A 23,312-nucleotide genomic window follows, 5' to 3' on the forward strand; every position below is an offset into this window, starting at 1 on the left:
AACCGAATGAGTCTTCCCGGCCCATTCCAAACCTCAAGTCCTTGAACAAATTTGTGAAGGTCTCCAAGTTTTCATATGGAAACCCTTCGCTCTATTGTTCTGGCCTTGGAGCCTGGGGACTATATGGTCTCACTGGACATACAGGCTGCTTACCTGCATATTCCCATTTGGGTGTCACATCAGCAATACCTGAGGTTTGCGGTTGGCAACCTCCATTACCAATTTCGGCATTACCTTTTTTGGTTTGACCACGAGTTTTCACCAAGGTCATGGCAGTAATGACGGCTGTACTCCGCAATCAAGGGGTCAGGATCCTACCGTACTTGGACAACTTGTTGATCCTGGCAAATTCCCCTGAGAGTCTCCCATGCCATCTGGATCTGACTATCCAGTTTCTGCAAGCCCACGGGTGGCTCATCAACTGGAAGAAATCCTCCCTGGTCCCTGTTCAGAGCATGGCGCACCTGGGAGCGTTGTTGGACACTCACAACCAGCGGTTGTTCTGGTCTCAGGAGAAAGTCCTGAAGCTTCAGGACAGGATTATATGCTTCCTATCTCGTCCGCAAGTGTCGATACATTCGGCAATGCAAGTGCTAGGTCTCGTGGTGTCGGCTTTCGACATGGTGGAGTACGCTCAATTCCATTCCTGCCCTCCCCAGAGGCTGATTCTTTTTTTAAATTCAATAATCTTTTTTATTTGTTTTTTTTTTTTTTTTTTGTTTTTTTTCCAATAAAACAAAACAAGAAGTACAATACGTTTCTAAGACTAGGGGAATGCGCAGATTCCCAACATTATCAATTCCTAAACACAGCTTCCAAGATGTGCATGCTCATACCTCCAAACTAACATACAAAAATCAGTATAGAGTGTCTCAGATCATCAATGGCTGCCGAACTACAGTACATATATAAGTTTGTAGCCACGAAGCACAACTGTACATTACAATACATAGCAACAGGTACGGGTAAAGGAGTGTCTGGTCACAGGTACGGGCAGAGGAGTGGCTGGTCGCAGGTATCATAAAAACACATATACGAGGAAGAGGCAACTTTCCGATGGAGATCCAGCTACTATAATCCCAGACAACCTACTGGCACGCATCGCAAACCTCCAATCACCTAGATATTAACCACACAGTAGCGAATATTTAGACATTCCGGTTTACTGAATATGGGGACTCAAGCCATCTACCCCATAAGTCGTGATATTTTTTCCCTGCTTTCCTGGCTAAGTATACATATTTCTCGTGAGAGGCCGTATCATTAACAAGTGACACCCAAGATTGTAATGTGGGAGCATCCTTGGCCAACCAGAGTCTGGCGATACACACCTTGGCCAGGCCAAAAAGATTAATTACATAATGTCTGGTAGGGGCGTCCAGTGCGTCGTCCTCCATAGCTGATAACACACAAGTCATCGGGGTGCACACAACAGATGGAATTCCAGTTAACACCAGAGCATTGATAACACCAGACCAGAATGCAGCAATCTTGGGGCAAAGCTAGATGATGTGCCAAAATCTGCATCTAAACTGCCACATTTAGGACATCTGGTAGAGTGAGTACCCCCTATACGACATAGTGTCATATATATACTCTGTGTACAATAAACAGTTGAATTTGTTGATATCTAGTGGTGGTAGTGGATAGTCTCGGAGAGTCCAAAGCACCCTCCCATATCTCATCTGAAATTGATCCCAAGGTCAGTTTCCCACTTATTTCTAAGAAGGGACAGAGGATCAGAGTAGTGAGACCGAAGCACACTTGTATTAAATGTTGGACACCAAATGTCCATTCCCTAGGCTCAATAACAGGGACTTGACTGGCGAGTCGATAATCACCGGAGGGATATCGGGAAACTGCATTAATCGCATGTCTCAATTGCAGGTAGCGGTAAAAATAGTAAGAGGGTACATTGTAACCTGTTGGAGTTGCAGGAAGGATTTCAGTATATCGCCATTATACAAGTGTCCCAGGGAGGTCACACCCCATCTCCCCCTCACCGCCCCAGGCTGCAGCGAGGCCAACTATGGAAGACCAAGGACATTGTCCAACAGAGTATCTGGGTCTATGCCCTGACCTAATAAGAGAACATGCACCTGTTTCCATACAAGAATGGCCTGTTTTATTATACAGATCTTGGACAATTTAGAGTTCCCACAGAGCAACATTTGCAAGGGAGTGCCATCAGGATATTCCCGGAGAAGCAGTTGAGTGTATAGCCAGAGTGTCTGAGTCAGTCACCCATACCTAAATGTTTGCCAACTGCGCAGCGTAGTAATAAAATTTAAAAATAGGGAGGGCTAAGCCCCCCATCAGTCGTGGCCTGGACAAGGTGTCGAGCCCTCAACCATGCTCTCCTACTGGCCCAGATCAAGGAAGATGGCAAAACTGTCAATCTGCCGGAATATTTTTAAGATAATGTATATAGGCGATTGCTGGAGAACATACAGAAGCTTAGGTAGAAAACACCATTTTTCACCAAGTTGACCCTGCCCATCACCGTCAGAGGTAAATTCCCCCAAGTCTTGACCTTTGAACGAAGGTACGCAAGCTGAGGCATGATATTAAGAGAAATATAAGTACAGGGATCATTCGATACCCATATACCCAGGTACTTGAAAGAATCCACCCATTTAAGCGGGACATGGATCAAGGGGGTTACTGGGGATAGGGCCCCTGAGTGGAGTAATGTTGGATTTATCCCCAATTTATTTTGAGCCCAGAGAAATGGCCATAGGCATTTATCAAGTTGAGGATAGTGCTATTCTGTCCTCTTTCGCGCCCCACCCTAATACCCAGGATGTCTGGACTAGCTCTAATCAAACATGCCAGAGGCTCAATAGCAATGGCGAACAGAGTTGGGGACAGCGGACAGCCTTGTCTCGTTCCCCTAGACAGGGGGAAGGAGTGGGACACATACCCGTTCACCGAAACTCTGGCCATGGGCAGGGAATATAGTAATTTAACATAGCTAATAAAGGGGGTAATTCCAAGTTGATCGCAGCAGGATTTTTGTTAGCAATTGGGCAAAACCATATGCACTGCAGGGGAGGCAGATATAACATGTGCAGAGAGAGTTAGATTTGGGTGGGGTGTGTTCAATCTGCAATCTAATTTGCAGTGTAAAAATAAAGCAGCCAGTATTTACCCTGCACAGAAACAATATAACCCACCCAAATCTAACTCTCTCTGCACATGTTATATCTGCCTCCCCTGCAGTGCACATGGTTTTGCCCAATTGCTATCAAAAATCCTGCTGCGATCAACTTGGAATTACCCCCAAAAGTTAGGACCCATGCCAAATCTACTCATAGTCTCCCATAGGAAGGCCCACTCCACCGAATCAAAGGCCTTCGCGGCATTTAAGGAGGCTATAACAGAGGAGCAGGCCTCCCCCCGGGAAACCTGGAAATGAGTGAACAGGCGTCTCAAATTAACAGCAGTGGACTTACCAGGCATAAAGCCCGTTTGGCCAGGGTGAATGATTTGGGCTATAACGCGGTTAAGTCTGGAGGCTAGGACCTTGGCCAGGATTTTAATATCCGTGGGCAGCAGGGAAATTAGGACGGTATGATTCAACCCTCCTGGGGTCCTTATCTGGCTTAGGAATTACTATGATTAATGCCTCCGCCATAGACGGGGAAAGCATGTTTTGGGCAAAGATGGTATTATATAGGCTAAGCAACTGGGGGGCAAAAAATTTGGCGTGCTTCTTATATAGCTCTGACGGGATGCCATCAAGGCCCGAGGCCTTATCATCATCGGTGGAAAGCAGTGATCGCCGTCTCAATCTCTTCCAATGAAATAGGAGCATCAAGAAGAGCTCTGGCCTCATTGGAAATGCAGGGCAATTGAATTCCATCTAAATAATCACACAATTCTAGCGGGGAACAGGTTAATTTGGAACTATACAGTGCCTGATAATATGAAACAAATTCTGCTACAATCTGGGGGGTGCGGTCCAGCGCTGTCACGGCCGAATCCACAACCTCCACACCGTATGAGAGGAACGGTCCCCCCCTTGCAAGATTAGCCAAATAAGAACTTGGTCTGTCCCCTGTAGCATACTGGACATGCGAGGAAAAGAAGTCTGTGCTGGGTTTTCCCCCACAGATACTCCTTCCATTCTCCCTGAGCAGTGAGCCAATCCTGCCTAGAGGCATCCAAGCCATCTTGCATATATATACCTTCTCAGAAGCAACAACCCGGGTCTCCAATTCTGCCTCACGCTTCCTAAAGGAGGACTTAAGACCTCCCACTCGTTTAATCAAAGTCCCTCTCAGGAAAGCTTTAAATGTATCCCACAGTAGAGAGATATCGGTGGTGTTACTGTGCATATCAAATAACTCCAGCCAGCTAGCTTCTAGTTCAGATCCCTCACCCATATGCATCAACCAGAACAGGTTAAATTTCCACAATGCCTGTCCTCGCTGACAGTCTAAATCAATATGTAACGATATAGGGGAGTGATCCGAAATACCCCTAGTCTCATACCTAACATTGTGAACTTTAGGCAACAGTTCCCAAGAAAGGAGAGCCAAGTCTATATCCTAGAGAAGGAAGAGTGAGAGTGTGAAAAACATGAGTATTGCCTCAGATCGGGTTACTTCAATCTCCAGGGATCAACCAAACCCAGCTCAGAGACAGTATCTGCAAACGGAGATCGTCTAGGCAGGGGGGGGGGTCTGGGACTCGGGGTCGACAGAAAAAAAGGTCGACACACCTTAGGTCGACATGGACAAAATGTCGACATGGACAAAAGGTCGACAGGAACAAGGTCGGCATGAGTTTTTTTTAAAATGTTTTTTTGGTGTCGTTTTCTTCGTAGAGTGACCGGGATCCCAAATTAGTGCACCGCGTCCCCTCGCATGGCTCTCTTCGCTCGCCATGCTTCGGGCATGGTGCCTTCGCTCCGCTACCACTTTGCTCGGCACAGATTACTGTTCCAATCGTAGTCCACGTGGATCGTTAAGTATGAAAAGGTTCCAAAAAAGAAAAAAATTGTGAAAAACTCATGTCGACCTTTTTCCATGTCGACCTTTTTCCATGTCTACCTAAGGTGTGTCGACCTAAGGTGTGTCAACCTGGAGTCCGGATACCGGCCGGGGGATGGAAGATGCCACAGATAACCTATCCATCTCATGGTTTAAGACATTGTTAAAGTCACCCATACAGATAGCGGCTACCCCAGGTGAAGCAGCCATAAAAGCAGACACCTTTTTAAGCACATCGTGCGAGTATGGAGGGGGCACATATACAGCCAGCAACAGTAGGGGGACGGAGTTAATTTTACATTTTAAAAACGCATATCTACCCCATTGATCCGTCTGCACACTATCAAATGAGATGGGGACAGATTTTTTAATTAGGATCGACACTCCCCGGGACGCAGCGGTATGCATGGAATGAAAAGCCCAGCCCACCCATGACTTCTTGAGACATCATTTTAGTACCTACTAAGTGGGTTTCCACCAGGCAAGTAATATCCAATGCGTAGTGCTTGATCTGTCGAAGTACTAGGGAGCACTTGATTTTGTCATTGATCCCCCTCACGTTCCATGCCAGAAGCCTAACCAAAGCCATAACCTAGTATCCATTTAATGAAGCAGAGCACCTGCGACCAGCCATCTCCAGCACACAGTAAAAAAAAATACGCCCGCAATGATTCGCGACAGAAACATAATAGAAATAAGCACAATGCACACCTGGAAATAAAAACAAAAAAATATCATTATCCGTAAATAACCCCGACCTCCACCCCGTATACCACTAAAAACTTGCAGCATACCTGGTTCCCTAACAATTAAAACTCCCTAAACACTAACTGAAAGAGCTACCGCAGAGAAATACCTTTACATACTCTACTGGTATAAAAACAAAACCGAAATCCAATATCCAATCGGAGGCCAAGAATTTAATGACCTCAAGGCAGGAGAAACCCCCAGCTAAAGTCAAAGGCCATCCCAGCAACCCCGACTAAGAAAAACTAGGGACTACATAATGGGATGAACACAGAGCAGGTGCCCCCCCCAAAAAAAAAATAATAATAATAATAATTTTATATAGCAAACTGAACTATGCAGTGACCTGAACTGGAGGCAACAGGAGGTAAACGTGCAAACTGAACTGAGCACGGTAAAGTGTAAAGCGATGTTTAGAGCAGAACAGTACGAAATTACCAACAAGTACTCTCCTCACCTACACACGACCATACATCCCCATCAGCGTCCCATGATAAGCCGCAGAGCCATCGGTATCCGTTCACATGGTCGACCATGTTATGGTCGACAGTCATTAGGTCGACCACTATTGGTCGACATTGACATGGTCGACATGGACACAAAAGGTCGACATGAGTTTTTTTAACTTTTTTTTTTTTTTTTCTTCTTTTGGGGAACTTTTCCATACTTTACGATCCACGTGGACTACGATTGGAACGGTAATCTGTGCCGAGCGAAGCGAAGGCACCATGCCCAAGCATGGCGAGCGAATCGGTGCACTAATTGGGGTTCCCAGTCACTTTACGCAAAAAACGACAAAAAAAAAGTTAAACTCATGTCGACCTTTCATGTGTCGACCATTTTCAAGTGTCGACCATGTGTCCATGTCGACCAATAGTGGTCGACCTAATTACTGTCCACCATAACATGGTCGACCATTCATACCGGAACCAGAGCCTTCATAGACCCAGCATAGCAACACATTACAAGTCATTAATGTAATAATAAAAAAATAAAATAAACACCCCTCCCGAAACAGCACTCACATATAGCATAACATGTATTCAGAAAACGATATACTTGTTAGCGGAGAAACTAAGTGCAGGAGTTCAATCATCTGCTAATGCCCGCCGTGCTGGGAAGCGTCTATCCAGCCACACCGATGCTTCGCGGGGAGTCATGAAGAATTTAGTTTCTCTGTACGAAATCACCCGCAGTTTAGACGTGAAGAGCATGGCATAAGGGATATTCAGATCTCGCAGCCTACGTTTCACAGGAACAAATTGAGCCCTATCTTTTTGAACGTCAATGGCAAAATCTGGAAAGACTGAAATCGGGGTTCCATTCCACTTGAGAGGACCCTTAGTGCGGGCCAATTTCAAAACCACATCCCTATCCCAATAATGAAGGAGCTTGGCTATAAAAGTACGGGAGGTGCCCCTGGGGGTAATGGATGCAGCGGGACTCTATGAGCGCGCTCCACTGCAAAATGGGAGGTAAACTCCTCCGCTCCAAATGCATCCAACAGCCAGCGTTTAAGAAATTTTTCGGGGGAGGCACCCTCCTCCTTTTTGAGGCAGGCCGACGAAGCGGACATTATTCCGTCTCAATCTTCCCTCCATATCCGTCCTCTTTTTGTGCACGTCTGACATCTGGGATTCCAGAGCAGTGGTACGCCTACCAAGTGGTGAAACGGTGTCCTCCAGCGTGGAAATGTGTGTTTCAACTTCACCGACCCTTTCCCGCACTCGCTGAAGGTCCTGGTGTATAATGGATAAGTCCACCTGGACCTGACCGATCCTGTCGGCCAAACGGGCTTCGCTGGCATTGACCGCATCCAGCACTTTCTGTATAGCGGGATCCGTAGCCTCAACCGATGAGGAGCTATTAGAAGGTGGCGGCGATGAGGCCGACTGTGCGTCCCCCCCACACACACATTTGGTTCGTACCGGAGGGTTCCTGGCATATTTCTCTAATTTTGCTGCGGCCGCAGTGTTCTGGTGTTGTCTGACCATCATGGCCGAACTAGCGGCGGGAATCAAAGAAATGTAAAACAGACCCTTCACCCACTCGCAAGGAAATGTAGTATATCAAAACTTTCCAGATGCTGCTCACAAAGAATTGTCCAGCTGCTGCTTGTGAATAAATGTAGTATATCAAAACCGATCAATTACCGCCTGCGAGTATAATTAGTATATCAGAATATCCAATTGTTGTGCAAGAGACCTAGAGGATATAATACAGTGGGCCACTCCAGGAGAAATGTCACAACAGGGTAACCCCCAGCATAGAAGACATATGCAGCATGTACTGAAGTCTAATAAATCTGCAAGCAGCCTGTCCAACTATATCATATGCAAAGTGTGGGGTGTTGAGTAACAAGGGGTTAATCTGGCACAATCCCACTGTATGGTGCAGAGCAGGCAGCATGTACGGGAGCATGGGGGCACCTGCACAGCCCCCCCTGATCGCACTCCGTCTCCCCAGCCGCGTCGGAGGTCGCCCTGGAGGTCAACAAGGGAGCCGGAAGGTAAAGGCTAGAGCAGGATGGAGGAAGGAGAGCAGCGGCGGCAGCTCAGCGGGAGATCCCGCGGACACTCACCCCGGCCCTGGCAGGGGCGCGCAGGTCATATAACAGAGCCTCGCAGGATCCGGCTCCACACGGCGGCATCAGCAGGAGCGGGTGCAGGCCGCGTAGTGGGTGCAGGGCGGCGGCCGGATACGATCCTCCAGCGCGGTGAAGCCTGAGAGCTGCGTCCCATGTGACAGGTAGACCCAGGAACTCTGCACACTTAATCTGGCTGGTCACAGCGGGAGAGGGACAGGCGGGTCCCAAATCAGCATAGGGGCCCCTCCACACCCTTAGACAGGTATTGGGGTAGCTTTTAGGCCCAGGAGAGGACACAGGATAGATCTGCAGGATATTAAAGCTGGAGAGCCACACAGCCTGTGTGCTACTCCATGTCAGCCGAAGCCACGCCCCCAGAGGCTGATTCTTGCCAAGTGGGATGGCCTGCCTCACCAGAGGTCCGTCTGTCACTGAGCTGGTGGCTCCAGGACCAACGATTGAGCAGGGGTCGTCCCTTCTGGATCTCTGACTGGGTCCTTCTGACAACGGATGCAGGTCTGAGGGGTTGGGGCGCGGTGTTGGGGTAACACTCCCTTCAGGGTCGGTGGACCAAGGAGGAGTCTCTCCTCCTGATAAACATTCTGGAATTGCTGGCGGTGTTCAACTAGTTGAACTTGGCTCAGCATTTAATACAGAACAGACCTGTTCAAGTGCAGTCAGACAACGCCACCACGGTGGCGTACATCAATCATTAAGGTGGCACTCAAAGCCATATGGCAATGAGGGAAGTATCACGGATTCTTCAGTGGGTGGAACGCCATCTGCCAGCCATATCGGCAGTGTTATTCTGGGGGTCCTAAACTGGGAAGCGGACTTTCTCGGTCGTCAGGATGTACATGCCGGAGAATGGAGTCTCTATCCAGAAGTGTTTCAACTCCTCATGGACACTTGGGGCCTTCCAGATGTGGAACTGATGGCATCTCAACACAATCGCAAGGTACCGGTCTTCGGAGCATGGACAAGGGATCCTCAAGCAGCGTTCGTGGATGCACTGGCAATTCCATGGAACTTTCAGCTGCCATACGTGTTCCCTCCGGTGTCACTCCTGCACAGAGTAATAAGGAAGTTCAAGCAAGAAGGAGGAATCCTACTTCTGATTGCTCCAGCGTGGCCCAGATGGCATTGGTTCTCAGACCTTCTGGTCTCTCGATAGAGCGTCCCCTTCTGCTTCTGCAGCGCCAAGATCTCCTCGTACAGGGCCCCTGTGTTTATCAGGATTTAGCCCGATTGGCTTTGACGGCGTGGCTCTTGAAGCTTCCGTCTTAAGGGCCAAAGGATTTTCTGAGGTGGTCATTCAAACCATGTTGAAGGCCCGGAAACCGGCTTCTGCTCTGATTTATCATAGGGTCTGGAATTCTTACTTTGCTTGGTGCGCATCTAATCATGACGCTTACAAGTTTAGTACGGCCAAACTTTTGGCCTTACTACAACAAGGCCTGGACTTGGGTCTTCGTCTGGCCTCCATCAAAGTTCATATTTCTGCCTTGTCGGTTTGGTTTCAGAGAAAAATTGTGAACTGATGTGCATACGTTAACTCAGGGTGTGTTGCGGATTCAACCTCCTTATGTTCCGCCGGTGGCTCCTTTTTGACTTGTCTGTATTTCTGGAGGCGTTGCAAGGGTCTCCGTTTGAGCCTCTTGAATCTGCAGACCTTAAGTGGCTTTCTCTTAAGGTATTGTTTCTGCTGGCTATTGCCTCTGCTAGACGGCTGTCGGATTTGGGTGCCTTGTCTTGTAGGTCACCATATCTGATTTTTCACCGTGATCAGGCGGTTCTTAGAACACGTCCCGGGTATTTTACCTAAGGTGGTGTCTTCTTTCCACCTTAATCAGGAGATTGTGGTTCCGACCTTTGCCTCTCCTGATTTATGTTCCAAAGAACGGTCTTTGGATGTGGTACGGGCTCTCCATATCTACGTGAAAAGAACTGCCTCCATCAGGAAGTCGGATTCTCTCTTTTTGTTTTGTTTGGTTTTCACAAACATGGCTTGCCTGCTCACAAGCAGACCCTGGCCAGATGGATTAGAATGGTGATTGCACGTGCTTATGTACAGACTGGCCTTCCAGCTCCTGCTACCATCAAGGCCCATTCTACTCGGTCGGTTGAACCTTCTTGGGCGGCCCGCCGTGGTGCGACCCTTGCACAATTGTGCAAGGCGGCTACGTGGTACTCGGTGAATACGTCCATAAGGTTCTATGCCTATGATATGTCCGCCTCCCAGGACACTTCCTTTGGTTCTTGTGCCCGCTACAGTGCATCCCCCTCCCATAAGGAACTGCTTTAGGACATCCCCAATGTCATTCCCTGTGGAGCCCAGCGTACCCCGCAGCAGAAAACGAGATTTATGGTAAGAACTTACCATTGTTAAATCTTTCTGCGAGGTACACTGGGCTCCACAGGGCGCTCACCCTGACGCACTTAGCTTCTTTGGGTTGGTATGGCATTAGCCGCTGACAGTGGCCACTAACAGTTGTCGTCTCTTTTGCCTGCTACTGCATTGGACTGGTTAACAAAACTGAGCAGCTGTGCACAGAGGCGGGTTTATAGAGGAGGCGGCGCTAGGCATTCTGGGAACAGTCAAAGCTTTGAGCCTGTTGGTGCCTCGGGTCAAGATCCTTCTCTACACCCCAGTGTCATTCCCTGTGGAGCCCAGTGTACCTCGCAGAAAGATTTAACAACGGTAAGTTCTTACCATAAATCTCATTTTCATACCACCAGCTACTATTGTTGTTCTGTTGTCTTAAGTATCAAGTGTTCCCTAAATCTCTTCACTTGATCAGGACCATATTTAGCTTCTGCTCCATATTGGACTTACACTCGGGGATTCAGAATTACAACCCACTGATCGTGTGGAATCTTGGCATTGTCCTAGATGGTGGCTTGACACTTAATCGTCAGATATCAGCCACAATCAAATCCTCATTCTGTCACCTGAGAAACATAGCCAGAATCAAGCACGTAATTCCCTCAGATCTGCCAGAAGTCATCCATGCATTTGTTTCAGCTGGATTAGACTACTGTAATGCCCTCTACCTGGGTCTCTCAGCAAAAGAATTGCACCGCTTACAGCTGGTGCAAAACACAGCTGCCAGGCTGTTAATCGACCAGCCCCGTTCTAGCCACATAACACCCATACTCTATTCCCTTCACTGACTGCCTGTAAGATGGCGAATCATCTTCAAGATTGGCTTACTGAGTTTTAAAGCCCTACATGACCAGGGCCCAAGGTACCTGAAGCAGCTTCTGACCCCATACTACCCCACTCGATTACTGCGATCTGTAGATGAAGGACTTTTAGCAGTACCTAGAATCTCCCGTAATTCATCTGGGGGTCGAACTTTTAGTCATGCGGCTCCGACTCGATGGAATTCACTTCCCCGCACAGTGCGAGAGGCCCCAACTATAGAATTCTTCAAAAGTAGACTCAAGACTTTCCTGTTTACTGAAGCATTTCCATAATGTCCCCTTAGTATCTACTGTACATGCTTCTGTATATTATGAAAAGCTTTTCTGTACTTCATTATTTTCTGTACTATATTATGCTATGTATCTGTTAAGCGCCTTGAGTCCTATTGGAGAAAGAGCGCTATATATAAATAAAATATTTTTTATTATTATTATTATTATTATTATTTATTATTGTTTGTTGTCGTCCTCCCTCAGTGTACAGGGTTGCATAATATGTTGGAATTTTATAAATAAAGGTTAATGTCAGGAGAGAAGGGAAAAGTTATTCTCGTGACTGAAACTTTCTTTTAAATATTTACGACTGGTAGTAAAGTTGGATCTACAGGGCCATAGGTTGCCCAAGCCTGGACTTGTGGAGTGCAGAGTCCCTGGACTATGATGGCCAGCGTGCAGTGGCATCGGGCAGCCCTAGGTTCCAGCACATTTCTTTTACTGTGTAGACAAAACGCTCATTATAAAATATTGGTAAGATATACATTTCAAAATACGTTATATATTAGTATTAGATTATTTTAAAAGGAGGAGAATGGAAGCAAAAGTGACAGGACAGAAAAATTAACTGGATATTTGCTTAAACTAGCACAACCATATTTACTGTTTGCAGATTGCTGTCTGAACTAAGTGGGTCATTCCGACCTGATCGCACGCTGCCGTTTTTTGCTGCGATCAGGTCAGAACTGAGCATGCGTATGCACCGCAATGCGCAGACGCGACGTACGGGTACAAAGCAGATCGTTGCTGTGCGAAGGAGTTAACTAAGAAACAATTCACACAGCCGATCGCAAGGGGATTGACAGGAAGATGGCGAAGAAGGCGAATGTGGGTGTCAACTGACCGTTTTCTGGGAGTGAAAAATGCAGGTGTGTGCAGGGCGGGTGTCTGACATCAATTCCAAGGGCTGAGTAAGTTCTGAGCTACTCCGAAACTGTGCATTTGCACGGCTGCAAAAAGTAGCTCTATATATATATAATATATTATATTATATAATATAATATAATATAAAATATAATATATATTATATAAAATATAATATAATTATATTATATAATATATTATATAATATAATCATACAACTATAGAGGTTTGTACTCCTCATGTAGAATAGATATTGCTCTGGTGCCCTGTTATTTTAGAAGTAATGCATAGACAGTGCGCGACTGGCACTCCAGAGGCTTGGAAAGAATAGGCCGACTCAGCTGCTTATGCCAACGTTTCAGAGCTCACGCTCTTTTATCAAGACAAACTGTTTGTCTTGATAAAAGAGCGTGAGCTCTGAAACGTTGGCATAAGCAGCTGAGTCAGCCTATTCTTTCCAAGCCTCTGGAGTGCCAGTCGCGAGATAGATATAGATATCCCCCTACTTACAGCGATGTGTGATTTGGGTTGCCACCTGACTATGCAGCCTAGCTGTGAAGGCAGTCAGAGGTCATCCACCTTTTGGGTCGTAACATCATGCAGCCACTGTGGCCCTCCGCGAAAATGGTCCGGACAGGCCTGCATTGTCCGGACCGGGCCCCAAATGGTGCATCTGCGTCAACAAAACGCGCCATCACTGTCCCTGCCGGCTGTTAAACTGCGATTTAAGACCTTGGGCATGCGCACACCGCCGTGTGCATGTGCGTAGAAGTGCGGAAACTAGCAAATAGCGATTTACACACTTCAGCGGGGCTACCTGTATTTGACCTTTAGTACAGTAAGGGGCAGGATTTCTTGAGGGGTGTTTTCAAAGGCATGCACAGTGAAGCCTATTTAACAAGTATCACTGTCTCAATCACTGTTCAATAACTTGACAAGAACATAGTATATCACGGTAAAACAAAAATGAACATAACTGGCAAGAGGTTACTTTTAAGGTAGGAGCATAGATTTAACTTTAGTATGTACTTTAAACTTTTTTTTTTTTTTCTTTTTTCACCAGGCCTCTCATATTTGACTGTTTTTCTATGTCAGCCGTCACTATATAAAAGGCTTTAAATAACAGTATTTGTAGGGAGAAACGGGTACGGAGGAGAAGTGCTCAGGTGCTGTTCACCTGAGTAACTGGAAACCAGTCTCTGCAAAACAAATGTTCACACAATGCCTTCTCTCTGGCTCACAAAGGAAAGGAGGTCCCGCCACAGCCTGTTAAGCCCCGTACACATGGGGAGATGTGTGCTGAGTGATCTAGCACAGAACGCTCGGCACACATCTCACCCCACCCCCCGCCCAGCACAGTGCGATGTGTGCTAAGCGAGGGGGGCGACTCATTTCTCCCAGCGGTGAAATGAGCGACATGCTAGATTGCGCCTGCATGCAGGCGCAATCTAGTACCAGCGATAGCGACGCGCAGGACAGCGCATAGCTTTCGCTGTGGGCCATACACACTGAGAGATCCGTGCTGTAACTTCTAAGCAATCTAGTTTGCTTAGAATTTAAGCGTGGATTTCTCCGTGTGTACCCCCCTTTAGATTGTGGGGTTGTGTCCTGCACATCCCCTGCCTTTTAAAGTGGTTCCACCATAATAGAGAAACTACTGTGTATGTATACACACACACACTATATTGTAACAGTCGGGGGAACAGGTATGATCTGGGTTAGATGGCAGGATACAGCAGCTGAGAGATTACACAAGGCCGTTGATTTGGTGCAACTGTGCAGAAAATAGGATTTTAATTACCAACAGGTAAATAATTTTCTCGTAGTCTGTAGAGGATACTGGGGTTTCATTTAGTACCATGGGTTATAGACGGGTCCACTAGGAGCCATGGGCACTATATGAATTTGATAGTGTAGGCTGGCTCTTCCCTCTATGCCCTTCCTACCAGACTCAGTCTAGGAAACTCTGCCCGAGCAGACAGACATACTTTGAGAGAAGGATAGATAAGAATAGTGGTGAGATTCCTAACCAGCACACACAAACAAGAGGAAAGCCATGCTAACCAAACTTGCAACAGCTGAACCAAACAACAATACTTAACCAAGTAACAGTGCAGGAAGCACCGGCGGGCGCCCAGTATCCTTTACAGACTACGAGAAAAGGATTTACCGGTAGGTAATTAAAATCCTATTTTCTCTTACGTCCTGGGGATACTGGGGTTCCATTTAGTACCATGGAAGTACCAAAGCTCCTGCAGAACTGATTGACCAAACTGAAGGTCCTCCGATGCCAAAGTATTGAACTTGTAAAACTTTGCAAACGTGTTTGAACCTGACTAAGTAGCTGCTCGGCAGAACTGTAAAGCCGAGACACCCCGGGCAGCCGCCCAAGAAGAACCCACCGACCTAGTCGAGTGTGCCTGAACAGATTTTGGAACCAGCAAGCCTGCTGTGGAATAAGCATGCTGAATAGTGAGTGAGCCTGATCCAGTGTGCAATGGACTGCTTAGAAGTAGGATACCCTTATTGGGATCATAGAGAACGAACAGCGAGTCATATTTCCTGTGACGAGCTGTCTTCTTTACATACACCTTCAAAGCCCTCACAACATCCAAAGACTTTGAAGGAGCAGAGGTGTCCGTAACAGCCGGAACCACAATAGGTTGGTTGATGTGAAACGCAGACACCACCTTAGGAAGGAATTGCTGACTAGTTCTGAGTTCACCTCTGTCCTCATGGAAATTTAAGTAGGGGCTCTTGTGAGACCACGCTTCTAGCTCTGACACACGTCTTGCTGAAGCCAAGGCCAACAGTGTGACTGTCTTCCACATAAGATATTTTACATCTACCTCCTGTAACTGTTCAAACCAGTCCGATTGGAGGAACTGCAGCACCGCATTAAGATCCCAAGGTGCCATAGGAGGCACAAAGAGAGTTTGAATGTGCAGAACCCCTTTCAAGAACGTCTGGACCTCAGGAAGAGAAGGACAAGGCCGAAATCTGCACTTTTATGGAGCCCAGATATAGTCCCACATCCACACCCGGCTGCAGAAAAAGCAGGAAACGTCCCAGATGAAAATCCACTGCAGAATATTTTCTGCTCTCACACCAAGAGATGTATTTCTTCCCAACACGGTGGTAATGTTGAGACGTTACCCCTTCCTAGCTTGGATCATAGTTGGGATGACTTTGTCAGGGATGCCGCTCTTGGCAAGAATCAGCCGTTTAACTTCCATGCCGTCAAACGTAGCCGTGGTAAGTCCTGATAAATGAATGGGCCCTGTAGCAGAAGATCCTCGCGAAGAGGTAGAGGCCACGGATCTTTGAGGAGCATCTCCAGAAGGTCTGCGTACCAGGCCTTTCTTGGCCAGTCCGGAGCAATGAGAATTGCTTGAACCTTTTTTTCCCTTTTTATTCTTTTCAAAGTTCTTGGGATCTGAGGAAGTGGAGGAAACACGTACACCATCTGATAGACCCATGGAGTTGTCAGAGCGTCCACTGCCACTGCCTGTGGGTCTCTCGACCTGGAACAATACTGCTTGAGCTTCTTGTTGAGACGAGAGGCCATCATGTCGATTTTGTGGACATCCCCATCGACGTGTCAAGCACCTAAACGCCTCCAGGTTAAGATCCCACTCCACCGGGTGCAGGTCGTGTCTGCTGAGGAATTCTGCTTCCCAGTTGTCCACTCCCGGAATGAGGATCACTAACAATGCCACAGCGGTTTTTTTTCTGCCCAGAGGAGAATTCTTGACATTTCTGACATTACTGCTCTGATCTTTGTCCTGCCCTGTCTGTTTATGTACGTCACATTGTCCGACTGGACCTGAATGGCCTGATCTTGAAGAAGATATGAGAAATAAAATTTAAACAGAGCACTTGTGTGAATGGTAGACGCATAAACTGAAAACAAAAAAGGGTTAAACAATATAATGTTTACGCTTTTTTGTGAATATTTAAATGGCTGGACTTTTGCAGTGAGGCAGGTGCGGGGCGTCCAAGTAGGTACCGACAGCCTGATGAATTGAAACCGCAGCTCTAGCTGTTAAACTGTTTGTAGAGAAACTCTCCCTAATTCTCCCTACCTGCTTTCAAGCAGTTTCCCGGCTGGTAGCCTCCGTTCTCCATCCTCAGTGCTGTGAAACGCTGCTCCCCGGTGCCGTATAGTAGCGATGTCCGGTGACTTGGGATAGTGTCTCTGTCCTGCTGCCGCAAAATCGTGTGCGGAAGCAGGACAGAGATGCTATCCCAAGTCACCTGACATCACTACTATACAGCATCTGGGAGCAGCGTTTCACAGCACGGAGAACGGCGGCTACCATCTGGTGCCATCCAGTCCTGCCTGAAAATAACAAACAGAAAAATAAATGCAGAAAACTCTGCAGGAACTTCCATAAGCGTGACCGGCTCCTCCGGGCACATTTTCTAAACTGAGTCTGGTAGGAGCGGCATAGAGGGAGGAGCCAGCCCACATTATCAAATTCTTAAAGTGCCCATGGCTCCTAGTGGACCCGTCTATACCCCATGGTACTAAATGGAACCCCAGTATCCTAGGACATAAGAGAAAATAGAAATAAACATCAAAATAAATACCTTCCCTTCCGACGCTAACTATACTCAAAATAACCCTAACTCACTAAAATAAAAAATAAATAAAAATAGAGACTGTATAGTCTAATCTGGTGTCTGGATGGTAGGTCGAATTGGATTAGGTCGACCATTATTGGATGACATAGTCGATACAAGAAAGGACGCTGTGGTAAAATGATCGACACGCGACAGGTTGACACATGAAAAGGTTGACATGGCTTTTTTTTTTTTTTTTACTTTACCATCCACATGGACTATGACTAAGAATAGTAACCTGTGCCATAAATCACTCGCCATGCAAGGGGACGTGGTGCACTAATTTGGGGTTTCTGGTCATGTTACGCAAAAAGCACACAAAAGTTTTAAAATGTCATGTTGACCTGTCTTGTGTCAACCATTTCAATGCGTCGACCTGTTCACTGTTGACCTAATGCAGGTCGACCCATTGGTCCATAACTGTCTCCTTTTTCCCCAAGCACTGAGAGAGCAATAATCAGTTTGACAAAATACCTGACTCACGTACTATTTTACCTTGCGATATGGACTACGAGGGAGCGTGCATTGCATCGCAAGGGAACATAAACACTGTGCTATTTGAGCTAACAATAACAATCAGAGAATAGAATTGTAACATTTTCTATCAAATTGCATCTGAAAAGTTACAAATGTCTCAGAACAAAGTGTCTCCAATGAGAAATCACTCTGCAAGCAGCTGCTGTCTGAGGCAAAAAAAGGGGGATTGCTAAAAGAGCTGTGGTTCTACTAATGGCCAGCTGATGGGTTGCTCACATACAGTATACAGTGTGTGACACAATTGGACATGGGTCCGTAAGCACATTTGCCTTTTATGAGGAACATATCTCTTGGGTGTACAGTATGGCTGATGTAAAGACACGCAATAATGACTGTTAACAGAACTATCTAGAAGCTCCTGATTCTCAAGTTCAATGAATTCCCAAACTTACATTTATTGGCACAGTTCTATTACATCACAACTGTCTATTAGTGTATCATATTTTATTTTAGTGTATCATAATTACATTTTATATGGCAAATCCAACTTTCACATTTACCTTTTGTTTATACAGTATGATGCTTCACTACATGATACTGTGTAGAAAAGGGATAATTGTTCCTGAGCATTTACTACCAGTACTGAAAGGCACGCCCCTACACTTCTGTGGAGGGGCGCACACTCTTGTACACTTCACAGTTGTTTGGGTCTCTAGATAAAAGTGACTCCACTTATTATTCTTATTTATTATTATTCTTATTATATCTTTATCAACATACGTATGTATTCGGAGGGCAAATGTGTTTTCCTGTAAGTGAGCCCATACTTTGTGGGATTTTTTTTTTTTTTTCTATCGAATTACAAACTATCTTTTAATAAAAATAATATTCACAGAACTTGATGCGCATCTCTCTCTCTCTCTCGCTCTTTTTTTTTTTTTTTTTTTTTCCCTTCTCATTTTATTCTCTTTACAGGTAGCGAAGGAAAAATGACTGTTAAGTTTGGGGTGCTATTCAATGATGACAAATGTGCTAATCTATTTGAAGCTTTAGTTGGAACCCTGAAAGCTGCCAAAAAGAGGAAGATCATAGCATATGATGGGGAAATGCTTTTACAAGGTGTAAATGACAACACCGACATTGTGTTGCTTAAGGATTAATGATGTGTTTATGTTGTATGTTCTTCTCTGGAGTCTTCACATGACAAAAATATGTGCACAGCCATAACCGAAAACCTATTTTTATACAGAGACTTTTGCAATAGCTTCTTTTTTTTTTTCTAAGCAATTTGTTTTGGGAAAATGCATATTTTTTTTTTTTTTTTGTAACCTAAAATGTCCAAAACTGCAATAAAGTCTACCCAAGACTAATGATCTTGAAGTAGTAATTTGTGGATCGAACATATGAAAAGCCTTGGGGGGGAGGGGGGGATCTTGATTTGATTACATAGATGCCTTAATAAAGAATGTAAAGTTCAAAAGTTTTCATTATATGACATAACAATTTGAAATAATACAATAGTTTATATACTGAACCACATTGGAGTTTCTAGCTACAGATAGTTTGAAATAAGTGAGTGTAATTATTGTGGGAGGTGCATACATAAAATAGAATTTTCTAACAATCTGCATACATAAAGTATAATATGTGCTTACATTTCAGCCCCCCACATTATGGCGTGTGTCCTTCATTAAACAGAGACCATGTACAAGGCATGATTTTGCCTTGTACATGATTGTCACTTTAAAAAAAAAACCATTACATTTGTCAAGGGACCCACACCTCTGGCTAACTCGGACTTCATTACATCCGGCCCCTAATCTTAAAATTGCTTGGTAAATCCATTCGTAGTTACTATGGCTAGACCTGTCCTTCATGTGTCACAAACACATGAAAAGGAAAGCCTCAGTACTTTTGTGGTTATGAAGAGCCTTCATAATGTTAATCAGATCTCTGCACTATCTGAGCGTTGATGGGGCAGGTTTTGTCTGAGATTTTTTAGGGGCTGAGAAATTTTACGGGCAAACTGAAATAAAAAGGAGTCTCTAGTTTTGTTTTATAGTTCCAACATCTGTAGATTTTCTGGATTTACAGCAGGACCCAAGGGTTATATATTGTTGGATGCCAAGTTTAGGAAGCTAGGGGGTCTGATTGTTTTTTCTCCTCATAAGTGATCTGGAACAGTTTATTGATGCTGGAAAATGTACGTAGAGATCTGAGAAAGTATTCAAAGTGCTTCACTTCTTCCACATTTTGTTATGTTACAGCCTTATTCCAAACTGGAATAAATCCATTTTTCCACCTCCAAAATTCTACACACAATACCCCAAACTAAGAAATCACATGTACAGAAGTATTCACAGCCTTTGCCATGAAGCTCAAAATTGAGCTCAGGTGCATCCTGTTTCCACTGATCATCATTGAGATGCTCCTGCAGCTTAATTAGAGTCCACCTGTGGTAAATTCAGTTGATTGGACATGATTTGTGAGGGCACACACCTATCTTTATAAGGCACACACCTGTCTATGTTCTCAGACATGCACTTGACCGTGCATGTCTGAGAACAAACCAAGCATGAAGTCAAAGGAATTGTCTGTAGACCTCCGAGACAAGATTGTCTCGAGGCACAAATCTGGGGATGGGTACAGATAAATACCTGCTGCTTTGAAGGTCCCAATGAGCACAGTGGCCTCCATCATCTGTAAATGGAAGAAGTTGAGAACCACCAGGACTGTTCCTAGAGCTGGCCGGCCGTCTAACGGAGTGATCAGGGGAGAAGGGCCCTAGTCAGGGAGGTGACTCTGTGGAGAGAGGAGAACCTTCCAGGAGGATAACCATCTCTGCAGCAATCCACCAATCAGGCCTGTATGGTAGAGTGGCCAGACGGAAGCCACTCCTTAGTAAAAAGCACATGGCAGTCCGCCTGGAGTTTTTCCAAAATGCACCTGAAGGACTCTCAGACCATTATAAACAAAATTTTCTGGTCTGAGGAGTAAAAAATTAAACTCTTTGGCGTGAATGGCAGGTGTCATGTTTGGCGGAAACCAGGCACCGCTTATCACCAGGCCAATACCATCCCTACAGTGAAGCATGGTGGTGGCAGCATCATGCCGTGGGGATGTTTTTCAGCGGCAGGAACTTGGAGATTAGTCAGAATAGACGGTAAGATGAATGCAGCAATGTACAGAGACATCCTGGATGAAAACCTGCTCCAGAGTGCTCTTGATATCCGACTAGGGCGACTGTTTATCTTTCAGCAGGACAACGACCCTAAGCACACAGCCAAGATATCAAAGGAATAGCTTCAGGACAACTCTGTGAATGTCCTTGAGTGGCCAAGCCAGAGCCAAGACTTGATCTGATTGAATATCTCTGGAGAGATCTAAAAATGGCTGTGCACCAACGCTTCCCATCCAACCTGATGAAACTTGAGAGTGCTGCAAAGTGGAATGAGCGAAACTGCCCACAGATAGGTGTGCCATGCTTGTGGCATCGTATTCAAAAAAACTTGAAACTGTAATTGCTGCCAAAAGTGCATCAAAAAAGTACTTTTTTAATAAATTGGCAAAAATCTAAAATTGTGTGTAGAATTTTGAGGGATAAAATGAATTTATCCATTTTGGAATAAGGCTGTAACATAACAAAATGTGGGAAAAGTGAAGTGCTGTGAATACTTTCCGGATGCACTGTTCAGTTACTAATTCAGTAGAGGATGGTAAACATAATGAAAACGGGACTGCAGAGAGTGCCCAGTATAGAGGATCACTGTTTTGATGCTTGTAGAGATAGTAATACTACAGCTGGTTGCTGCAATACAGGAGGCAGTGGTTGAATCCAGCTGAGACTCTTGTGCGGAGGATATTTCTCAACAACATATACAACAGTGAACTCTGTATAGGTCGCATTGTAACTGGTGCTGAATCTGTGCAGAGCATTATCTATAATGCACTCTGGAAACTGAATGCCTAGCAAAGGCGACTGGCGCTGATGGTAAACACAGCAGCAGATGGAGCACACTGGAACTGTGGAGCCATACTCTGGGACATCAACACTCTAAAGGAGCTAAGATGGCTGGCAACAATAGAAGTTGTTCTGGCCAACAGTCATGGTCAAGGAGAGACTTTAAATAGGGCACCCTGGCTACTGGTAGGCCACTGGAGTCATGTGCAGGAATCAAGTCCAGGATTGTTTGGGAAGAGATCAGCTGGCTAAAGGAAAGATGGTGGTGCCCATATCCTGGCGTCGGTGGGCTCCACATATGAGAACAACTATTGTCAGCAACACAGCAAGGAACATGTCCAGGCGGGACGCATTTAGGGGGTCATTCCGAGTTCGCTCGTTATTTTTTTTTCTCGCAACGGAGCGATTAGTCGCTAATGCGCATGCGCAATGTCCGCAGTGTGACTGCGCCAAGTAAATTTGCTATGCAGTTAGGTATTTTACTCACGGCATTACAAGGTTTTTTCTTCGTTCTGGTGTTCGTAATGTGATTGACGGGAAGTGGGTGTTTCTGGGCGGAAACTGGACGTTTTATGGGTGTGTGCGAAAAAACGCTACCGTTTCTGGGAAAAACGCGGGAGTGGCTGGAGAAACGGAGGAGTGTCTGGGCGAACGCTGGGTGTGTTTGTGACGTCAAACCAGGAACGAAACTGACTGAACTGATCGCAGATGCCGAGTAAGTGTGGAGCTACTCAGAAACTGCTAAGAAGTGTGTATTCGCAATTTTGCTAATCTTTCGTTCGCAATTTTGATAAGCTAAAAGCAGCTTGCGAGCGAACAACTCGGGATGAGGGCCTTAGTGCTTTGAGACAAGTTTCAGGTCACTATTGCACAAACAGACCAACTAAGAATTTATTTTGGCACTAGTCTACATACAGTTGTGTTCATAAAATTACATACCCTAGCAGAATTTGTGATTTTCTGGCCATTTGTCAGAGAATATTAATGATAACTCACAAACTTTTCTTTCACTCATGGTTAGTGGTTGGGTGAAGCCATTTATTGTCAAACAACTGTGTTTAGTCTTTTTAAATCATAATGACAACAGAACTACCCAAATGACCCTGATCAAAAGTTTACATACCCTGGAGATTTTGGCCTGATAACATGCACACAAGTTGACACAAACGGGTTTGAATGGCTACTAAAGTTAACCATCCTCACCTGTGATCTGTTTGCTTGTAATCGGTGTGTGTGTATAAAAGGTCAGTGAGTTTCTGGACTCCTGAAAGACCCTTGCATCTTTCATCCAGTGCTGCACTGACGTGTCTGGATTCTGAGTCATGGGGAAAGCAAAAGAATTGTCAAATGATCTGCTGGAAAAGGTAATTGAACTGTATAAAACAGGAAAGGGATATAAAAAGATATCCAAGCAATTGAGAATGCCAATCGGCAGTGTTCAAACTCTAACTAAGAAGTGGAAAATGAGGGATTCTGTGGAAACCAAATCACGGTTAAGTAGACCAACAAAAATTTAAGCCATAACTGCCAGGAAAATTGTTCGGGAGGCAAAGAAAAATCCACAAATAACTTC

General features: G+C 45.4%; 1 protein-coding gene across 2 annotated transcripts in view; it reads left to right on the forward strand.

Moving 5' to 3' along the window:
• The window catches only part of ABRACL (ABRA C-terminal like), a 33,654-nt gene extending 14,506 nt beyond the window's left edge, over window positions 1–19,148 (forward strand). For both annotated transcript variants that reach the window (XM_063919730.1, XM_063919729.1), the window contains exon 3: window positions 18,754–19,148. In XM_063919730.1, coding sequence (XP_063775800.1) covers window positions 18,754–18,938 — 185 coding nt within the window. In that variant the 3' untranslated portion in view covers window positions 18,939–19,148. The remainder of the gene's footprint in view (window positions 1–18,753) is intronic.
• Window positions 19,149–23,312: the final 4,164 nt, after the last annotated feature.

The sequence above is a fragment of the Pseudophryne corroboree genome, chromosome 4 (assembly GCF_028390025.1).
Source record: "Pseudophryne corroboree isolate aPseCor3 chromosome 4, aPseCor3.hap2, whole genome shotgun sequence".
In the NCBI taxonomy this organism is placed as follows: domain Eukaryota; kingdom Metazoa; phylum Chordata; class Amphibia; order Anura; family Myobatrachidae; genus Pseudophryne; species Pseudophryne corroboree.